Raw genomic sequence first — 16,299 nt, 5'->3', positions numbered from 1 at the left:
CACCGATCCAAGTCGTCGACCGTCACTCTCATCGACCACCACCACCAGCTGTGAACTCCCCTACGAGTCAAGGCACGCCAACGCGTTTGCACTCTCGCCCCCATGTCACAGCCACAAGTCACACCGACGACCATGGTCGAGGACATCGTCCGCACCTACCCACGCGACCTCAAGCGACCCAAACTACGAGTGGCCATCGTCACCGAAAACTTCCTCCCCAAAGTCGACGGTGTCACACGCACTCTCGCCCGCCTTCTCGAACACCTCAACAATGAAGGTCACGAAGCCATGGTGCTGGGCCCCGAGACCGGCATGCGTCAGTACGCCGGCCATCCTGTCGTTGGCACCTTCGGTGTGCCTCTAATCATCTACCCCGGACTCAAGCTCAACTTCATGCGACCGCGGTTCGTCCGCCGCCTGCAACAATTCAAGCCGGACGTCATCCACTTTGTCGATCCCATCTGGTTGGGAGCACAGATGTTGCCCGCCGTGCAAAAGTGGCTGCCCGAGGTACCCTGCGTCTCGTCTTATCACACCAACCTGCCTACCTACGCGACGCTCTTCGGCATGCCGTGGCTAGAAAAGACCATGTGGAACCTAACGCGAAACCTGCACGATCGATGCGAGATCATCTTTTGCCCCTCGGAAAGCACGCGTCGTATGTTGAGGGAGAAAGGGTTCAGCAACGTCGAGATTTGGTCTCGTGGTGTTGATACCGAGCTGTTCAACCCTCAGGCGAGGGACGAGAACTTGAGGGAGAGCTGGGGTTGCACTCCTAAGCCTGCCAACCTGCGCTTGCCACTTTCGCCTTCAGTGGCTGCTGCTGATGCGGCCGCCAAGTTTGGCTCGGACCACGCTGCTTTGTCGCACCTGGCCGGAAAGCTCGGTGTAGCTATCGTACACCCGAACGGAAAGAGGGGAAGTGCTGGTTCTGAGGATGAGAGTTTCATCAGGACGCCTCCCACGGCTGCCACTTCTCCCGAAGTCTCCTTCTCCCCACCTCCAGCCTACGACAGTCTCAGCGGACTTCCCGACCTGCCCTCATCTGCCTTCCTACTTCCACCTCCTGCCCTCCCTGCCGCCATCGCGAACTCCATCCCTGCCAACCTGCGCGTCGAGCCCGAGTCCGTCGACTCCAAAACCGTCGTCCTCTACGTCGGTCGCATCTCGTGGGAGAAGAATCTACGTCTGCTCATCGAAGCATTCAAGCTCCTTCCCACCTCTGTCCGATCCAAAGCCAAGCTCGTCTTCGTGGGCGACGGACCTGCACGAGGCGACCTCACCCGTCTCTGCAACAAGCTCGAACTGGACGCTTCCTTCATGGGCCACCAGAAAGGGTCTCGTCTGGCGGCCATGTATGCCTCTGCTAGCATCTTTGCTTTCCCCAGCTTCACCGAGACGTTTGGACAGGTGGTCTTGGAGGCGCTCGCTAGTGGACTGCCCGTCGTAGGGTTGCACGCGGAGGGAACATCCGATCTGGTCAGTCATGGTCGAACTGGGCTGTTGTTGGACGTGAACGCGGTGGCAAAGGGTAGCACGGTAGGCGCGGCTGATTCCCGACCTGCTACACCTGGTGCTCGCGGCCTCAACAGAAACGACCGCAGTGCTTCCGCCATCGCCATCAACGAGTTCGCCAACGCTGCCTCCAACGCGGCCTTCAGCCTCCGCCCGCCCACTTCCCCCACCAAATCTACCACCTCTTCCACCAACCCTGACACGGTCGGCCTCGCCTCGCGCATCCCTGCCACTCTCGACTTTAAGGCATCCATGACACCCAACACACCATGGTTCCACCAATGCGCCAAATCCTACTCGATGCTCCTCGAACGACTCATTCTCGATCGTCAGACACGAGCACTCATGGGCCAGAGAGCTGTGCTCCACGCCTCGCGCAAAACCTGGTGGGATGCTATGGACGCTCCCGTCCGCGGTTACGAACACGTCATCACCCAGTCCGGTCTGCAGAACCTGTCTGATGATGAGTTGGAGGCTTGGAGGAACAGGCAGAGGAAGAACGCCCCTTTGACAGGTCCAAGGATCAAGCTGGTGGTGGCGCTGTACGTGATGTTGTTCGCTTGGTTGCTTTGGTTGCGTTTCTTCAGCAAATAGAGGAGGATGCGAAGAGCGAATGATCTTTATACCCGGTTCGGTAATGCCTTATGTCTTGCTCTCTCCTATACTAAGCCCACATGCTCTCAATCATTCTCACAATGAAATCACGACCACACATTCCCACACTTTTCCACAAGCTTCTCGTCTGTGCATCAATCACATCTATTCTTCCATCCCCATACTTACATCAACAAAGCAACAAAGTTACTCGGGAACGTATTGGCACCCTGCTTCCTCCTAGCTTCGTCCAACAACTCTCCCTGCCACCATCCATCTGCCTCGGTATGCGTGACCGCGATGATGTCGCCCGTCGTGAAGCTGAATTCGTCCGGATTTGTCGCCTGGTAGTCATAAAGAGCTTTGACGTAGAAGAGGATTGGTTGACCGGCATCGCTGTACTGACCCGTAGGCGCGTGACCCTGTGGTTGACCTGGCGAGACCGCTGGTGCTGCAGCCGCGGGTGCAGGCGCAGGAGCAACGTTCGGTGCGGGACTCGTAGCTCTGTTGCCCCATTGCTGAGGCGGCTGCTGGTAGTGCGATGGTGCTACACTCGCAGTACTCTGTTGATGCGCATGTCCTACACCGTTAGGAGCGACGTGTGGCTGCGCCTGTGGCTGCTGCTGCTGCTGTTGCTGCAAGTATTCCTGCATGTATGCTGATGCCGGCGTATCCTGTCCCGCGGGGTAGCGTCCAGCCTGCTGCTGGGGTGCGCCGGCATAGTATCCGCTCGATCCAACTTGCTGTGCTGCAGGAGGCGCGGCCTGTTGCGCCGCGGCCGCTGGATAGGCGTTCTGCATGGGAGCTGGGGATCCTGCGTATTGCGACCCCTGAGCCATGTGAGCGGGAACGCTCTGACTGGCAGCGGGAGCTTGGTGTCCCTGAGCGTAGCCGGATGGCGCGTATCCTCCGTAGGCTTGCTGCTGAGGGGTAGCTGCAGGTGCCATCTGCGGAACGGACTGGCCCGCGGTCGAGTACATGGACGCCTGCGCTGCATGGCCCTGGTACTGCTGGCGAGCGTCTGCAGCAGGTGGTGCGCCCTGGTAATTGTACGGGCTTTGCAATTGAGGCGCGGTACTGAATTGACTCGATACCGACGGATGCGCTTGGTGGCGAGACGGCTGCTGCTGCTGATAGTTGGCGTGAACGACCGAAGGAGGTCGCGCTGGCTGCTGCTGCTGGGGAGGAACACTGCCGGCTCTTCTCATGTAGTCCACAGCCATCTGATCGTGCGTCACGGAGCCAGTGGCATCCAAAGCGATACCCAGAGGTGTCGTGCTGCGCACGGGCGGTACATTCGACTGTCGCCTCGAGAGCGTGCCGGTCTTGGGCTGGTCAGACGACGGAGCCGGCACTCTCGGTGATTGAGCGGCTTGTTGTTGTGGAAGCTGCTGCTGTTGCTGGGTAGGTCTAGACCATGGCTGAGGACTTGGGCTTCGACCTCGTGCTCCAACGCCAGCAAAGCCCTGTTCCTGGTGGTGTTGCTTGTTGGGACTTCTGGGGGCTTCGGCAGCCTGCACGCCAGCGCGAGACGCGACCGAATTCTGTCGAGACAGCGACTTGCGCTCGCCAGGGAAAGACTGTCCATACTGGCCAACCACATCCTCGACCGGCATAGGTGAAGTGGCACGGGCCGGAGCCTGCATGAAAGCAGCGCCGGGCGACTTTGCACGGGGAGGCAGGTTGCTCGCCATGGAAGGCGAGGGAGAGTGGGCACGGTGCTGTGGAGGCATGTTCTGTACGATCTGACCGGGTTGAGCAAACGGAGCGGGTGACTGCGGTGCTTCGGCTGCCAGGTCTTCCCTGCGTGTCGGGCCGGGCGACTTGCCACCAGGACGCATACGCAAGCTGGCGAGGGCTTTGGCGATCGGATCGTCATCATCGGCACTGCTGGCAGCGGGTGCGGCTACCGTAGCATTGGAAGCTCCGCTGCCGCTACCGAGGGGCGCGACCGGGGCAGGGCGAGAAGAGGTCGACTGAAGTTTTGGCGAGTTGGAACGAGAGAGGGAAGAAGTGCGGGCGAGAAAGTTTTTAGTCGACATTCTGCGTTGAGGCGGCGAAGAGAATGGCTGAGGGGTCTGAGGACTCACTGGGTTGGGCGACATGGCGGGAGCAGTATGAGTTGGCGGCGGCGGGTGAGGGGCCGCAACTGGATAGGCGTCGGCCTCTTCCTGTCTGTAAGATGAATCTGCAGGCTGCGCATACGGCTGTGGAGGCACAGGTTTGTCTTGGTAGGCGCCGTTCTGCATAGCGGCTGCAGGCTGGTTGGTTTGAGTTGGTTGCGGAGAGACTGCTTGTGGACCATCGTGAGACTGCAGAGGCGATGGCTGCTGCTGCTGCTGTGGTGAGGCGGCTTGCTGGGTCGGTTGCTGCGGAATTGGGAGTTGCGTAGGGCGTGTGGTGTTGCGCTGGAACCTGGCCGTATGGTAGTTCGGACGGGCTGGAGGAGCCTGTCCTTTGGCGTAGTTGATGTACTCGGGAGGAGCAGGGATGAGCGAGCCGGTACCGCAATACTGGATGAAGAACTGCACGTCGCGCGGGGTATCGACGTTTTCGAGGCTGACGCGGATGCGCTCGCACGACTCGTCGTCGGCGACGCAGACGGCCGAAACGGCATTGGCGAAGTTCCAGAGGTTGCTCTTTGAGAAATCGATGCGCTCCTCCTCCTGATCCTGGCACTGGTCGAGATAGGCCTTCCACTCTGCATTCCACTTGACGGTGGTGTCCTTGAGCGCACGCACAAAGTTCTGATAGTCTCTGTCGTTCTGGCTGACGGTAGCTTGCGCTCTATCGAGCTTGTAGGCGACCTTGTCGAGATCCTTACCCTGAACGAGGCTGCTCTGAGCGGTGTATCCGTTGATCTTGATGCAGTCCTGTTCGTACTTTTCGCGTGATTTGTTGACGTAGTTCTCCTGAGTTTGCTTGTGCTTGTGAAGCTTCTCGATGTTGGCCTGTGCTGCCTTGCGAGCGTTCCAGCTCTTGTTGGCAAAGTCGGTGACGGCGCCTTCGAGATCCTTTTTGATCATGTTGGCGAGATCTGCGTGGGTACGCGAAGTGGTCTCGAGCTCGACCTTGACGACATCGAAAGCAGCCTTGAGCGCGCCTGTCTCGCTGTAGCCGAGCGCCTGACGGGAAAGCTTGGCGAGTCGTTTTGCGTACTCTGCCTCAATGTCGGCGCGTTCCTTGTAGAGCGACTTGAGTTCGTCGAGCGTGCGCTGAGAAGCCTTCATGCGGGCCGAGATGGCTTCGAAGCCGGCATCGTTCTGACCCCAAAAGGCATTGCAGAAGGTGGTTGACTCTGTGAGTTCGCGACGAATGTACTCGTCTTCTGCGGCGATACGTCTGCCTGCCTCTCCACCATCGAGGCCCATGCTGCCACTTGCACGTTCTGCTCGGGAACGTGAGCTGTGGCCGGAGCCTGCGGAGGATGATCGACGATCTGAAGGCATCGTGGAAAGCAGCGACATCTACTTTGATGCGTGTGGGCGATCAAAGATCCAAGCTGAGTCGGCGGAACACGTGAAGCACGAGACGCGGCCGGCAGGCAGCCGTGGGTCGGATGATCGGCTGCTCTTGCGATTAGAGCAGGGGTCCGTGCGGTGAAGCGGGCGTCACTAGCGCAGGTCGTGTCGCACCCGTGCCGAACGAGGCGGGCGAAAATAGGCTCGTTCAAGTGATGGCCGAAGCTACAAGCGGCGGTCGGCGTATCCGACGATGCGAAGGTGTGCTCCGAGTCGGATTTTCGATAACGCCTGGTGGACGGCTCGGTGTTGAAACGAATGAAGGTGGAAGTTTGACGTGTCGTGCCGTTATGGACCGATCGAGAAAATATGAAGATTCGAGGGCCACCGAGAGAGTGGCGGACAGAAGCGACGGAATGTATGGAAGGTAACGAAGGTGACGATGTGTTGATGATCTCGACGACGGCGAAAAAAAGGGAGGTTGCACGAGCTGTTCCGGTGTTGGTCTGGGCTTGGCGCACCTGGTCTTTGCGCAACGACGAGAGCAGGCGGAGAAGGCACTTCAACATAGCCTCGCCTCGCCTCTGTCCACTGGAAAAAATAAGGCACCGAAATTCAAAAACAGAATCAGCAAGCGCTCACTTTCCTGTTCGAGACGCGTTCCGCAGCCTCTCGTCTCAGGGGCGTCCTCGGCCCCTCTCGGCGATGCGGTTGTCATGAATTTCTTGCACATCGAGTGTAAGATCGTTCTTTGCCTTTTGAGCAACGCAAAAACAACAGCATTCTGCCGGCCTCGGCAACGTGCGCGTGGAAGATGCAGATGGCAGATTCGCTTCTGAAGACGCAGCAGAACAGGAGCAGCTGAGGTGCAAGTGCCGCCGGTTCAGCCAGGCTGTGCAATGTCTTCGGGCCTCTTCTAGAGCACTCGGACTGAGGTGGTCTCGCACCTCACTCGGTCGGATCTGGTCTTTCCACCCTGTTGTGCTGCCGTCTGAGCAGCCGAGCATTCAAACAAGGAACAACAGTCTGCCAACAAGACTATCACATGGGCATCTTCGTTCGAGCACATTCGTCGTCAGTTGGCGACTCTCTAATGCAACGGATGCCAAACCATACGAGGACTAAGACAATGCGGGACGCAAAGGACCGATTCCTAAACACTTTGTTATCATTTCAGATTTTGTTTGCGTTCTTTTCTGTTGAATTTCCGAGGTATGGTTTTTAGGTTTTGAAAAATGCGGAGGGTTCGCTGAGTCGACTTCATGCGAGCTGATGATCATCAACCTTGTTGTCCTTCATATTGGCATCGATCAATGATCCCTATCTGGATCCATTCTGACCTCGCAGCGCACAAATGGACGTCCTTCGAGCACCATTCCTCACGAGCGCTTGTCCATAACCATTAAGCATGGTGCTCTTCGCAAGTCGCCCTCCCTTGACCGCATACCACCTTCGATGCGATCTCCGATCTTGTCACTTCGAGCCTCGAAGCTGCCCTCATCCGACCAAGAGAATGCCATTGACTCAGCATAACTCCTCGCATGATCCATAGACGCTTCTGCCGAGGATTCGTGACCTCCCTTGGCTGTTCAACTTCCACTCCTTCATAGGCCTTAGACTACAGCAAGCCCAACATGCCAGGCTCACCTCCACCACCGTTGAGCCTTGACGGCGCGGTCCCCAGCCCACCATCGCATGCAGCAGCTGGCTTCGACTCCGATGCGCAAGCTGCCGCTCCATCGCCATCCGATGCGATGCCATCTCCTCTCGACACGCACCAACAACCATCACACGAACCAACACCGTTCGGCTCAACCGCGCCAACTAGACCTCCTGCCGTTCGCTTGCCCATCGATGTCCCGCCTCCGCCTAGGAGACCAGCGAATCGTCAAGATGCTCTCATGGATGATGCTCTGCGCTCCCTTCCGCCCGCTGCTCAGCGCAACAGCCAGCGTCAGAGATCTCCCGCTACCGTGCTCTCCATGTTCAACACTTCCATCTTCACCTCCGGCCCTTCATCGGCTCGAGCTGGTCCTTCTTCTTTCGCCTATCCACCGACTGCCTCTGCTTCTTCCTCGGCACCGTTGCACCGTACAGTCTCCGCTGCCAGCCGTGCGAGCGCTGCATCCACAGCCAGCGGCTCTCAGAACTCTGCACACCACCCCAGATCCAATGCCCTCAAGGCTGCTTTCACAAAGGTAGCCAGCTTCGCCACTCCCTCCAGTCCACCACTAACCCCCACCTCGCCCAAGACAAAAGCACGGAACCCTTCGTTTTTCCCTGCCTCGTCCGTACAAAGGACCAAAGATGCTCGGCGAGCTGCTCGACGACAAGCGAGGAGAGCCGAAAGACTCGCCCGCCGTGAGCGAGATGCGGAAACAGATCTTGCAGACGATGAACTCGAACGCCCCACCGCTCAGCTTGGCGACGAGATCGTTGAGCTTCCAGCAGAACCGCCGCTCGACGTCCCTGAAGCCAATGCGCCCACAGCTTCCGCCCTCGCAATGGCCTCCAAGGTCGGTCGCAAGCCCAAACGCAAACTTCAATTTGCTCCTGATCAAAGACGCATTCGCAAGGTCGATCTGCCCGCCAACTTCGAGGCAGAGGACACATACCGCAACCTTGACCAGTTTGTCGCTGCTTCCCGTCAGCAGCGCAGGACGCAACGCGGTCGAGGCGGGCCACGCTCGCGTCGCTCAAGGTCCCGCCGTGGATCCCGTAGCAGTCGTGGCGGAAGTCGCAGCTCGGCGCTCGGTAGCGCAGCATCCGACAGCTCGAGCAGCTCCTCATCGTCCTCTTCCTCTTCCTCCTCTTCAAGCGGCTCCTCCAGCTCATCTTCCAGCTCTGGTCGCGGTATTACCATCGCACGCCTTCGAGCCTTCTTTGGTGACGGCTCCAGCTCATCTTCCAGCTCCGACTCCGACGATTCGTCTTCCAGCTCGTCATCTTCATCTTCATCTTCCACGAGCTCGTCGCGCAGCCGGTCGACCACCACGGATGGATCACGATCGCGACGCTCCTCAGCTCACCGTCTCTCGCTGCCAGGCAAGCGCGCCAAATCTCGTCGCAGCACTCGAACACGCTCTCGTGCCGACCAATCTGAAGCCAGCGATGTTCCTGGCTCGCCTATCTCTAGCCGCAAGGGACCCATGACGCCCTACTTTGCTCCCTTGGCCGACTTCCCGCTGGGCAAAAGGGCCGCCGAGAAGCGTCGAAACAAAAAGGACAGGCAGGCTGCCAAGCGCGCAAAGAAGCGCGAAGCACAGCTCATCCGACAGGGTCGTTTGCCTCCCAAACCGAGCCGAAGTGCTCGTGCCAAGGCGCTGCGTGCCAAAGAGCTGGCTGGAGGCGTCACAGAGTACCAACTTTTCACGCCCATGAGGCTGCCCATGGACATGGCATGCACAGCTCTCCCGACATTGGAAGTCACTCCAGCGCCGCAACCTGGCACATCCGTCGTGCTAAAACGAACCATGAGAACGCGCGGCTGGGAGCAGGTCCGCAACCAGCTCTATGTCATGCGCAACTACCTCCGACAGGTCGACGGTCAAGGCGGCGATGTCGGTCTTGACCCTCAAGCAGCCTATCCGACCTCGCATCGACACCACAGACATCATACCAAGCGGGCAGCGGACAGAGCTGTTCATGCTCATCGTTACAAGAAGCAACACGCACACGATATCAAGAAGACTCCCATTCCCGATGCAGTGCCCGAAGCAGAAGATGAAGAGCTCGATTTCTTTGACGGCGACTTGGCTTTGCCACCACCTGCCTTGGAATTGCCCGACGGAGAGATGGAGCCGTCGACATTTGCAGTCGATATCGGCGATGCTGCACTGACTCCAGCAAGCCAGCACGAGTCCTCGCCCGAAGATCAGCAGTCGTCCTACTTCAACTACGATCAGCGACTCCCTGCCGATCAGGAAGAGGAGACGCGCACCGGACGACATCTTTCCGACTTGCCACTCAGTCCCAGCTACGCCACGGCCTTCGGCAGGGATTTTGGTCGCTCAGCACAAATGTTCTCCTCCTTCCGTCAAGCAAAGGACAAAGCTGCTGCGAAAGAGGCTGCTGTAGTTTCGTCCCTCAATCCACCATCGACCGGCACGGAGGGCAGCCAGGCTGGTTCGGGGAAATCACCGTCGGACGGCAATCCGGCCAAGTCGGCTGCGGATCACTCGGACGAAGGTGCGTGGTGGCTGCATGTCGATTGTCCTACATATAGAGACATGCACGAGATTTCGAAGCTCTTCCCGATGCATCCGCTCACGGTCGAGGACGTTTTGCAGCAGGATCCTCGCGAAAAGGTTGACGTGTTTGATCGACTCGGGTACTACTTTGTCGTTGTTCGAGCGATCGACGAGCGATATTTTCGATACACGTCCACCACGTCGAAGGGTTCGCCAGGCTCGCCCAACTTTTCAAGCTCTGGCTCATCCGGTGCAACAGTGCATGGCGATGCGGACGCCAAAAGCAGCGCGGAAAACGGTCGGAGTTCCGATGGAGCCAAGGTCGAGATGCACGAGATGCGCGATCTCAGCGACAAGTCTAGCCCGAGCAACGAAGGCCTGCATCCGATGCGCCGGCAGGACGACGGTCACAACACACGCTTGGCGGCACCAGCTCGACTCGGCAAAGGTCGTGTCGAGATCGTCGAGGGCATCGGCGGTAAGGAAGGTCTCGAAGGTGTCAGTGTCGGAGGCAACAACCTCTACCTGCTCGTGTTTTCGCATGGCGTCATCTCCTTCGCGTTTGAAGACGTCAGCAAGCACATTGATCGTGTCGCCGCTCGATTGTTGGAGATCACGCGTCCTGTCGAGCTGACAGCCGACTGGATCGCACACGATCTCTACGACTCGGTCGTGGACGCCTTCTTCCCGCTCATCTCTTTCGTGCAATCGGAAGTGGTCGAGGTGGAATCGCTGGCAAGCGAGCCGGTGAGTAGCGCCGTCAGTCGCAAAAAGACCAACTTTGCGCCAAAGCAACGACGTCAACGAGCCTTGCTGGGATCCAATCCGCAAGGGCGACTGATCAGCGTCGAACCGGTCTCGGTCGCGTCATCACCGACGTCGGAGGTGGAGAAGAGGACGCCGATGCTCGAAGTGCGTCGACTGAAGACAGTGCGTGCTCTGCGCATCCTACCCGTGCTGCGGCTTGGAGATTCGATTCTAGATCGGCTACCACGACTGCTGGTCAAGCAGAAGCAAAGAGTCACCATCTCGCGTCTGCCCGAATGGGAGTTCAAAGACGCGCTCGAGACCGAGATGCGTCGCACTGCAGCCGAGATCGACGAAGCGAGCAACTCGGTCTTCGACACGCAAGCGGCCGCTGATCAGAGCATCATGTTGCATCGAATTGCTGATACGCGCAAGATCGTCACGGGTCTTTCGCGACTCTTGGGACCGAAGAACGATGCGGTCAAGGGATTGCGAAAACGACTTTCGGACATGCAACAGCTGCAACGACGCGAAGAAAAAGCATCACGACTCATCGGAGCCAGAGCTCGAAACATGCTGGCACGCACCGAAGTGTCCATGTACATGTCCGACGTTCACGACCACATCATCTCGATGCTCAACCAACTCAATTCCGGCGAAGGACGATTGTCGGAGATCCACCACACCTACCTGGCTCAGATCACGATCGAGAACAGGAAGTTCCGACAGGGTGCAGATTCGGCCATCTTGACGTTGGGAAGCGTGGGTTCCGCGGTTCTGATAATCGTGTTCATCACGAGCGTCTTTTCCTTGAACGTCAAGAGACCGGGCAACGAGCTGATGAGCACCAATCACGGTTGGTTTATAGGTATCGTGTGCACGGCGATCTGCGTTCCGTTTGTACTGTGGATGTATGTTAGGATGTTGTATAGACAGAGCAAGAGGAGGGTTGCGGATAAGAGGGCGGCTAGGTAGAGGATCGGAGAAGGAGAAGGGAGTTTCGAATCCGGATTGGTCACGGAGTGTTCTCGTCGAATTCGCAACAATGTCACACTTGAACAGAATAGCAGGCTGCATATGTGATTGTCCGAACCTCGTCTCTGCATTGAGCTCACCAGCAGAGACGAGATCAAGTGCTTGCACAATCGGAACCCCCTGGCTCACTGTCGTTGATACTAAGGAGATGGAATTGAGATTGCATCGATCGTTGCACCTTCTTAGAGGATACTACCAGAGGGTGAGGCCAATTCAAAGGTGCAGCGTTCGTCTGCGGTGCAAGATTTACCACGAGGCCTTGGCACTGTGTCGGGACAAATAATCGAGAATGCATAATGGATTTTTGTCAGCGTTCTATCAATCTTAGGGTTTGCATGGACCGGGCGATAGAGACTCACATCTGGAACTTGGCGGCAATGAAGGGGAGCGAGAAGCCAAAGACGAGGAAGGTGGTGAGGCTGATAGCGACAGGGACCTTGCGAGTGGGACCCGAGGGGAAGGGGACTGTGTGCGGAGGTAGTGAAGGAAGATGTTGCGTGAGGGGTCAGCATTCGACCCTTGTCTACAATGATTCTCCGATGAGAAGAGGCTAGATGACTTACGAGACTGTGCATGACATGAGTGTGAGCATCGGTCGGATACGGACGAAGCGGCGAGGACGTCGTGTAAAGCGAGAATGAAAGGTCAGCAAACTGTTCACACCTAAACACGAGATACCTGATAGCAGTGACAGTGTGATGCTCGATCTGTGCTTGATCGCGGCGATGATTCTGGCCAATGGCGACCTGCGCTTCTACTGAATCTATAGATACTGCTCCGGGCTATGCTGATCAGGGGACCAAGGGTTGAAGACTCACGGTCTCGTGGGTGTTTTCGACGTGCAAGTTTCGTCGGAGCAAAGGAGCCTGCTGCTGACGGAGAGCAGTGCGGGCGGAGCGAACGGTCTGGCGAGCGATGATCGACATTGTGAAGTATCGTAAGACGAGGTTATCGGAGTACGGTGGTGTGTGAAGTTGAGGAAGATGATGTGATACAAACGCAGCGCTTTGATGATGGCGACGGAAGGCTTCCGCGCCGTGCAGGCTGAAATCGGGTGCGAATTTGCGAGTTTGTTTAGTAAAGCATGACTAATACAGGTCTCATCACGTGTGGCTGCGTGTGGAGAACGGCGACTCTGAAATTTCAGCTCAAAAAATTCGAGCTTGTGGAAGGAAGCGAACCCTGCATTTGCCGTTTTCCTCTTCTCTATCTTTGCAGCCATAGCCTGTCCTCATCGCTCACGGGTCCACCTTCACCCTTCCTTCCCACCGTTCTCAAAAGCCTGCACGCAAGTGGAACACCAAGACATCATGGCGGGCAACGCAGAGGCATCGTCCTCGACGGGCGACGCCGGCACCACACACACGTCGGGCTCGTTCAAGCATATCGGCAACAAGATGAAGCGTACAGAGCTGTATCGCAAATACAAAGCCGAAAAGCGCAAAGCAAAGTTTGCGAGAAGATCAGCACAGGCCAAGGAGGAGCGTGGTGAAGATGGCGCCGCCAAGAAGGCGGCTCGACTCGCTGCTAACAAGACGAGGACCATCGAGAACACGCGAGATTTCAACCCGACCATCATCAACGGACCCAATACACACGAAGGTCCGAGCTACATCAGCAAGAGAGCCGAAGGTGGCGATGGGGATGCGAGCGACGAGGAAGGGCAAGAGGAAGAGCAGCAAGGAGCGATGGAGGAACAGGAAGCAGCTGAAGAAGTCGACGACGATGAAGATCCCAGTGCTCCACCGGCGATCCTCATCACAACATCCATGCCCTCCTCGTCGACATCGCCCCACCTCGAATCCCTCAACGCGCGTTCGCATCCCTCGGAACGAACGCGAGAATTTGTCGACGAGCTGCTCTCCGTCTTCCCCGGCGCCGAATACCGTCCGCGAGCCAAAGCCCAAGGTGTCGGTCTCGGCAAGATCTGCGGCTGGGCAAGGGAGCGTCGTTTCGGCGCCGTACTCGTCGTCGGCGAGTCACGCAAGGAGCCCTTCGCACTCACCGTCATCTCCCTCCCTCACGGCCCTACCGCCTTCTTCCGCCTGACATCCATCAGCACAGGCGACGAGATCTACGGCAAAGCACGCCCCACTCCCCACACGCCCGAACTCATCCTCAACAACTTCACCACCGTCTTGGGTCATCGAGTCGGCAAGGTGCTCCAGTGTCTCTTCCCCAAAATTCCGCAGCTGGAAGGACGACAGGTGGTGACGTGTCACAACCAGCGCGACTACATCTTCTTCAGGAGGCACAGGTACATGTTCAAGAGCGATACCAAGACGGCGTTGCAGGAGATCGGTCCGAGGTTCACCTTGAAGCTGCATAGTCTGAAGGAGAGTCTGCCCAAGGGCGCGGGGACTTGGGATGGAAAATACACGGAAGAGTATGCAGAATTGGAGCCGGAGGAGCTGGAGGCGTTGCAGAGACAAGAGGCAGGGGAGGACGAAGAGGGCGCAGCTGCAGCTATGGCGATGGAGGAGCAAGGAGCAGCTCAGGCTGGCATCAAGGCGACAAAATTGAGCAGTGAGGAAGGCCAAGCCGACGCTTCGAAGTTGAAGAAGAACAAGAGACAGCGCGGAGAAGAGGAGACGGTCGGATTGGACTTCCAGTGGAAGCCAAAGATGAGTGTCTCTCGACGCAACTTTTACCTCTGAGCGGGATTGCGATGCTCGCTCTCTCACCCTCTCTCTATCAGCCATTTCCCTCAAGCATTGTTCTACCGCCCCATCTTGCAAATCATGTACTTTAGTCACTCCGTCTCGATACAGAATGAAGAATCACGGCCTTCTAGCGCTGGTCTTTCACGTTGGCAGCGTAGCGATTGAATAAGCCACGACTGAAAAGGAACACGAACCAGGCGCGGTCGTGTCTGAGAAGAAATCAAGCAATGTGTTGGACCCTGAATTTCGTCCCGCACTAGAGCTATCCGACACGCTCACCACCTTCTCATCATCTCTTCCTTCCGATCCACGACTCGACGCCAACGACGGGGTTCCAAACAAGCGCCACCGCGCCCGCTTCTGGGCAGCCATGAACGCCCAACTTCTCAACCCCTTCACCCTCGACATCCCCGACTCGGTCTCCACCACCCTCTCCACCGCCGAATGCAGCACGCTCCTCTTCAACCACGGCTCCTCCCTCCTCTCCGGCCAATACCTCGCCGTCGGTCGCAACGACGGATACATCACCATCTGGGATCTGGAGACCAAATCTGTCCTCCGTGTTCTCGCCGGTCACGTTCGACCTGTGACGGGGTTAGCGTGGAGCAGGTACAATCGATATCTTGCGAGTTGCAGTGGTGATTGGAACGTGATCGTGTGGGATTTGGCGAGCAAGAGTTTTGCAGGTCCGGTGCTGAGGAGCGGCGGGAAGGGAAAGGAAAGTGCGGATGGTGAGGCTGGCTTAGACCCGAGGTTGCCATGTGCGGGCGAGAGGAAGTTGACGATTCGGTTCGATTGCGCCGTGGCATCGGTTCAGTTTGCTCCCGGTGCGAGTGGGCGGTTGGTAGTGGTGACTGCGACGCAAGAGGCGTATCTGGTCGATATCAGAGACAAGGTGCAAGTGGGAAAGAAGAGAAGGGGCAAAGTTCAGGTGAAGGATACCGAATGTTCACCTACACGGATCCCCTTGGTGAGGAACAGCGATGCTGTCCAAGGGTTCAAACCCGAACCGCACTCAACCCAACCCGAGATCGACGATACAACCGCAACTCCAACACAAGCGGGGATTACAGCGGCTCGCTTCACCCCCGATTCGCGCTTCATCGTCGCAGGAACCTCTAAAGGCAGTCTCGTCATCTACTCCGCCCTCGCCGGCGAATTCCTGGACGAGCAAAAGGTACTCTCCACCACCTCCGGCGTCAAAGAGCTCTGCTTCGACGCAGCTGGCAGATACCTCGTCGTCAACTGCAACGATCGCGCCCTGCGCATCCTCTCCGTCCACACCTCTGCTTCATCATCTGCTACAAAACAGCCTCTCCCAACCCTTTCGTTAACACTCCTCCACAAGATCCAAGACATGATCCAACGAACCGCCTGGAACAACATCGGCTTCTCCCCTTCCTCCGACTACATCTTCGCGGGTGCAGCGCACAAAGCCTCGCACAACGTCTACATCTGGGACCGCACCTCCTCCACGCTCTCCAAGATCCTCGAGGGTCCCAAAGACTGGTCGATCGGAGTGGACTGGCATCCGAGCAGACCGATGTTGGCTTCGGCCAGCAACACGGGTGCGATCTACGTGTGGTTTACTCCGACGGAAGAGATCTGGTCGGCGTACGCTCCAGGGTTCGAAGAGTTGGAGGAGAACATGGAGTACGAGGAGAGGGAGGACGAGTTTGATTTCTTGGATGGGAGGGGAGAGAGCGAGAGAAAGAGGTTGGTGGAGGAGGAGGCTGCGTATGTTCGCATCAGCGATCGCTCAGAAGCAAGAGGAAAGAGAGGCGGGGAGAAAGAAGGGGCGATGTGGAAGGAGGTTGCTCAGATGTTGGAGGTGGATTCGGGAGAGGAGAAGGGAAAAGAGTGGATGGCGGTAAAGACTCTACTCGGTACAAGACTGGAGGAGCTTTCTTTGGACTCGGGTTGGAGATCGATAGCAAGTGCGGGGGTAGCACCGATGGAGGGGAGCGAGGAGGAACGATGGCTCGAATTCACGCTGACAGACGACGACGATAGCGATGCGTTCGTCATCCCACCTCGTCTCGAGATCGACTACTCAGACTTTCACGACGATCACATTTGATCACACATCCTTGC

General features: G+C 57.6%; 4 protein-coding genes across 4 annotated transcripts; 3 read left to right on the top strand and 1 right to left on the bottom strand.

The window, feature by feature from the left end:
• Window positions 1–102: 102 nt before the first annotated feature.
• Window positions 103–2,109, top strand: PHSY_004345 (glycosyltransferase; the record flags this gene model as incomplete). The annotated part of the gene is made up of 1 exon (XM_012334958.1): window positions 103–2,109. One exon carries the CDS (start codon window positions 103–105, stop codon window positions 2,107–2,109), a length of 2,007 nt encoding a protein of 668 aa, XP_012190348.1.
• Window positions 2,110–2,294: 185 nt separating this feature from the next.
• PHSY_004344 (hypothetical protein) lies at window positions 2,295–5,576 on the bottom strand (the record flags this gene model as incomplete). The annotated part of the gene is made up of 1 exon (XM_012334957.1): window positions 2,295–5,576. One exon carries the CDS (start codon window positions 5,574–5,576, stop codon window positions 2,295–2,297), a length of 3,282 nt encoding a protein of 1,093 aa, XP_012190347.1.
• A 209-nt stretch (window positions 5,577–5,785) lies between these two features.
• PHSY_004343 (hypothetical protein) lies at window positions 5,786–14,199 on the top strand (the record flags this gene model as incomplete). Its single annotated transcript, XM_012334956.1, has 4 exons — window positions 5,786–5,997; window positions 6,570–6,782; window positions 7,444–11,363; window positions 12,761–14,199. The coding sequence occupies 4 exons, from the start codon at window positions 5,786–5,788 to the stop codon at window positions 14,197–14,199; spliced, it is 5,784 nt and encodes a 1,927-aa protein (XP_012190346.1).
• Window positions 14,200–14,575: 376 nt separating this feature from the next.
• PHSY_004342 (hypothetical protein) lies at window positions 14,576–16,285 on the top strand (the record flags this gene model as incomplete). Its single annotated transcript, XM_012334955.1, has 1 exon — window positions 14,576–16,285. One exon carries the CDS (start codon window positions 14,576–14,578, stop codon window positions 16,283–16,285), a length of 1,710 nt encoding a protein of 569 aa, XP_012190345.1.
• Window positions 16,286–16,299: the final 14 nt, after the last annotated feature.

This window comes from Pseudozyma hubeiensis (genome assembly GCF_000403515.1).
Source record: "Pseudozyma hubeiensis SY62 DNA, scaffold: PHS42, whole genome shotgun sequence".
Classification (NCBI taxonomy): Eukaryota; Fungi; Basidiomycota; class Ustilaginomycetes; order Ustilaginales; family Ustilaginaceae; genus Pseudozyma; species Pseudozyma hubeiensis.
The sequence above is the reverse complement of the archived record's forward strand: the minus strand, read 5'-3'. Positions and strand labels throughout refer to the sequence as shown.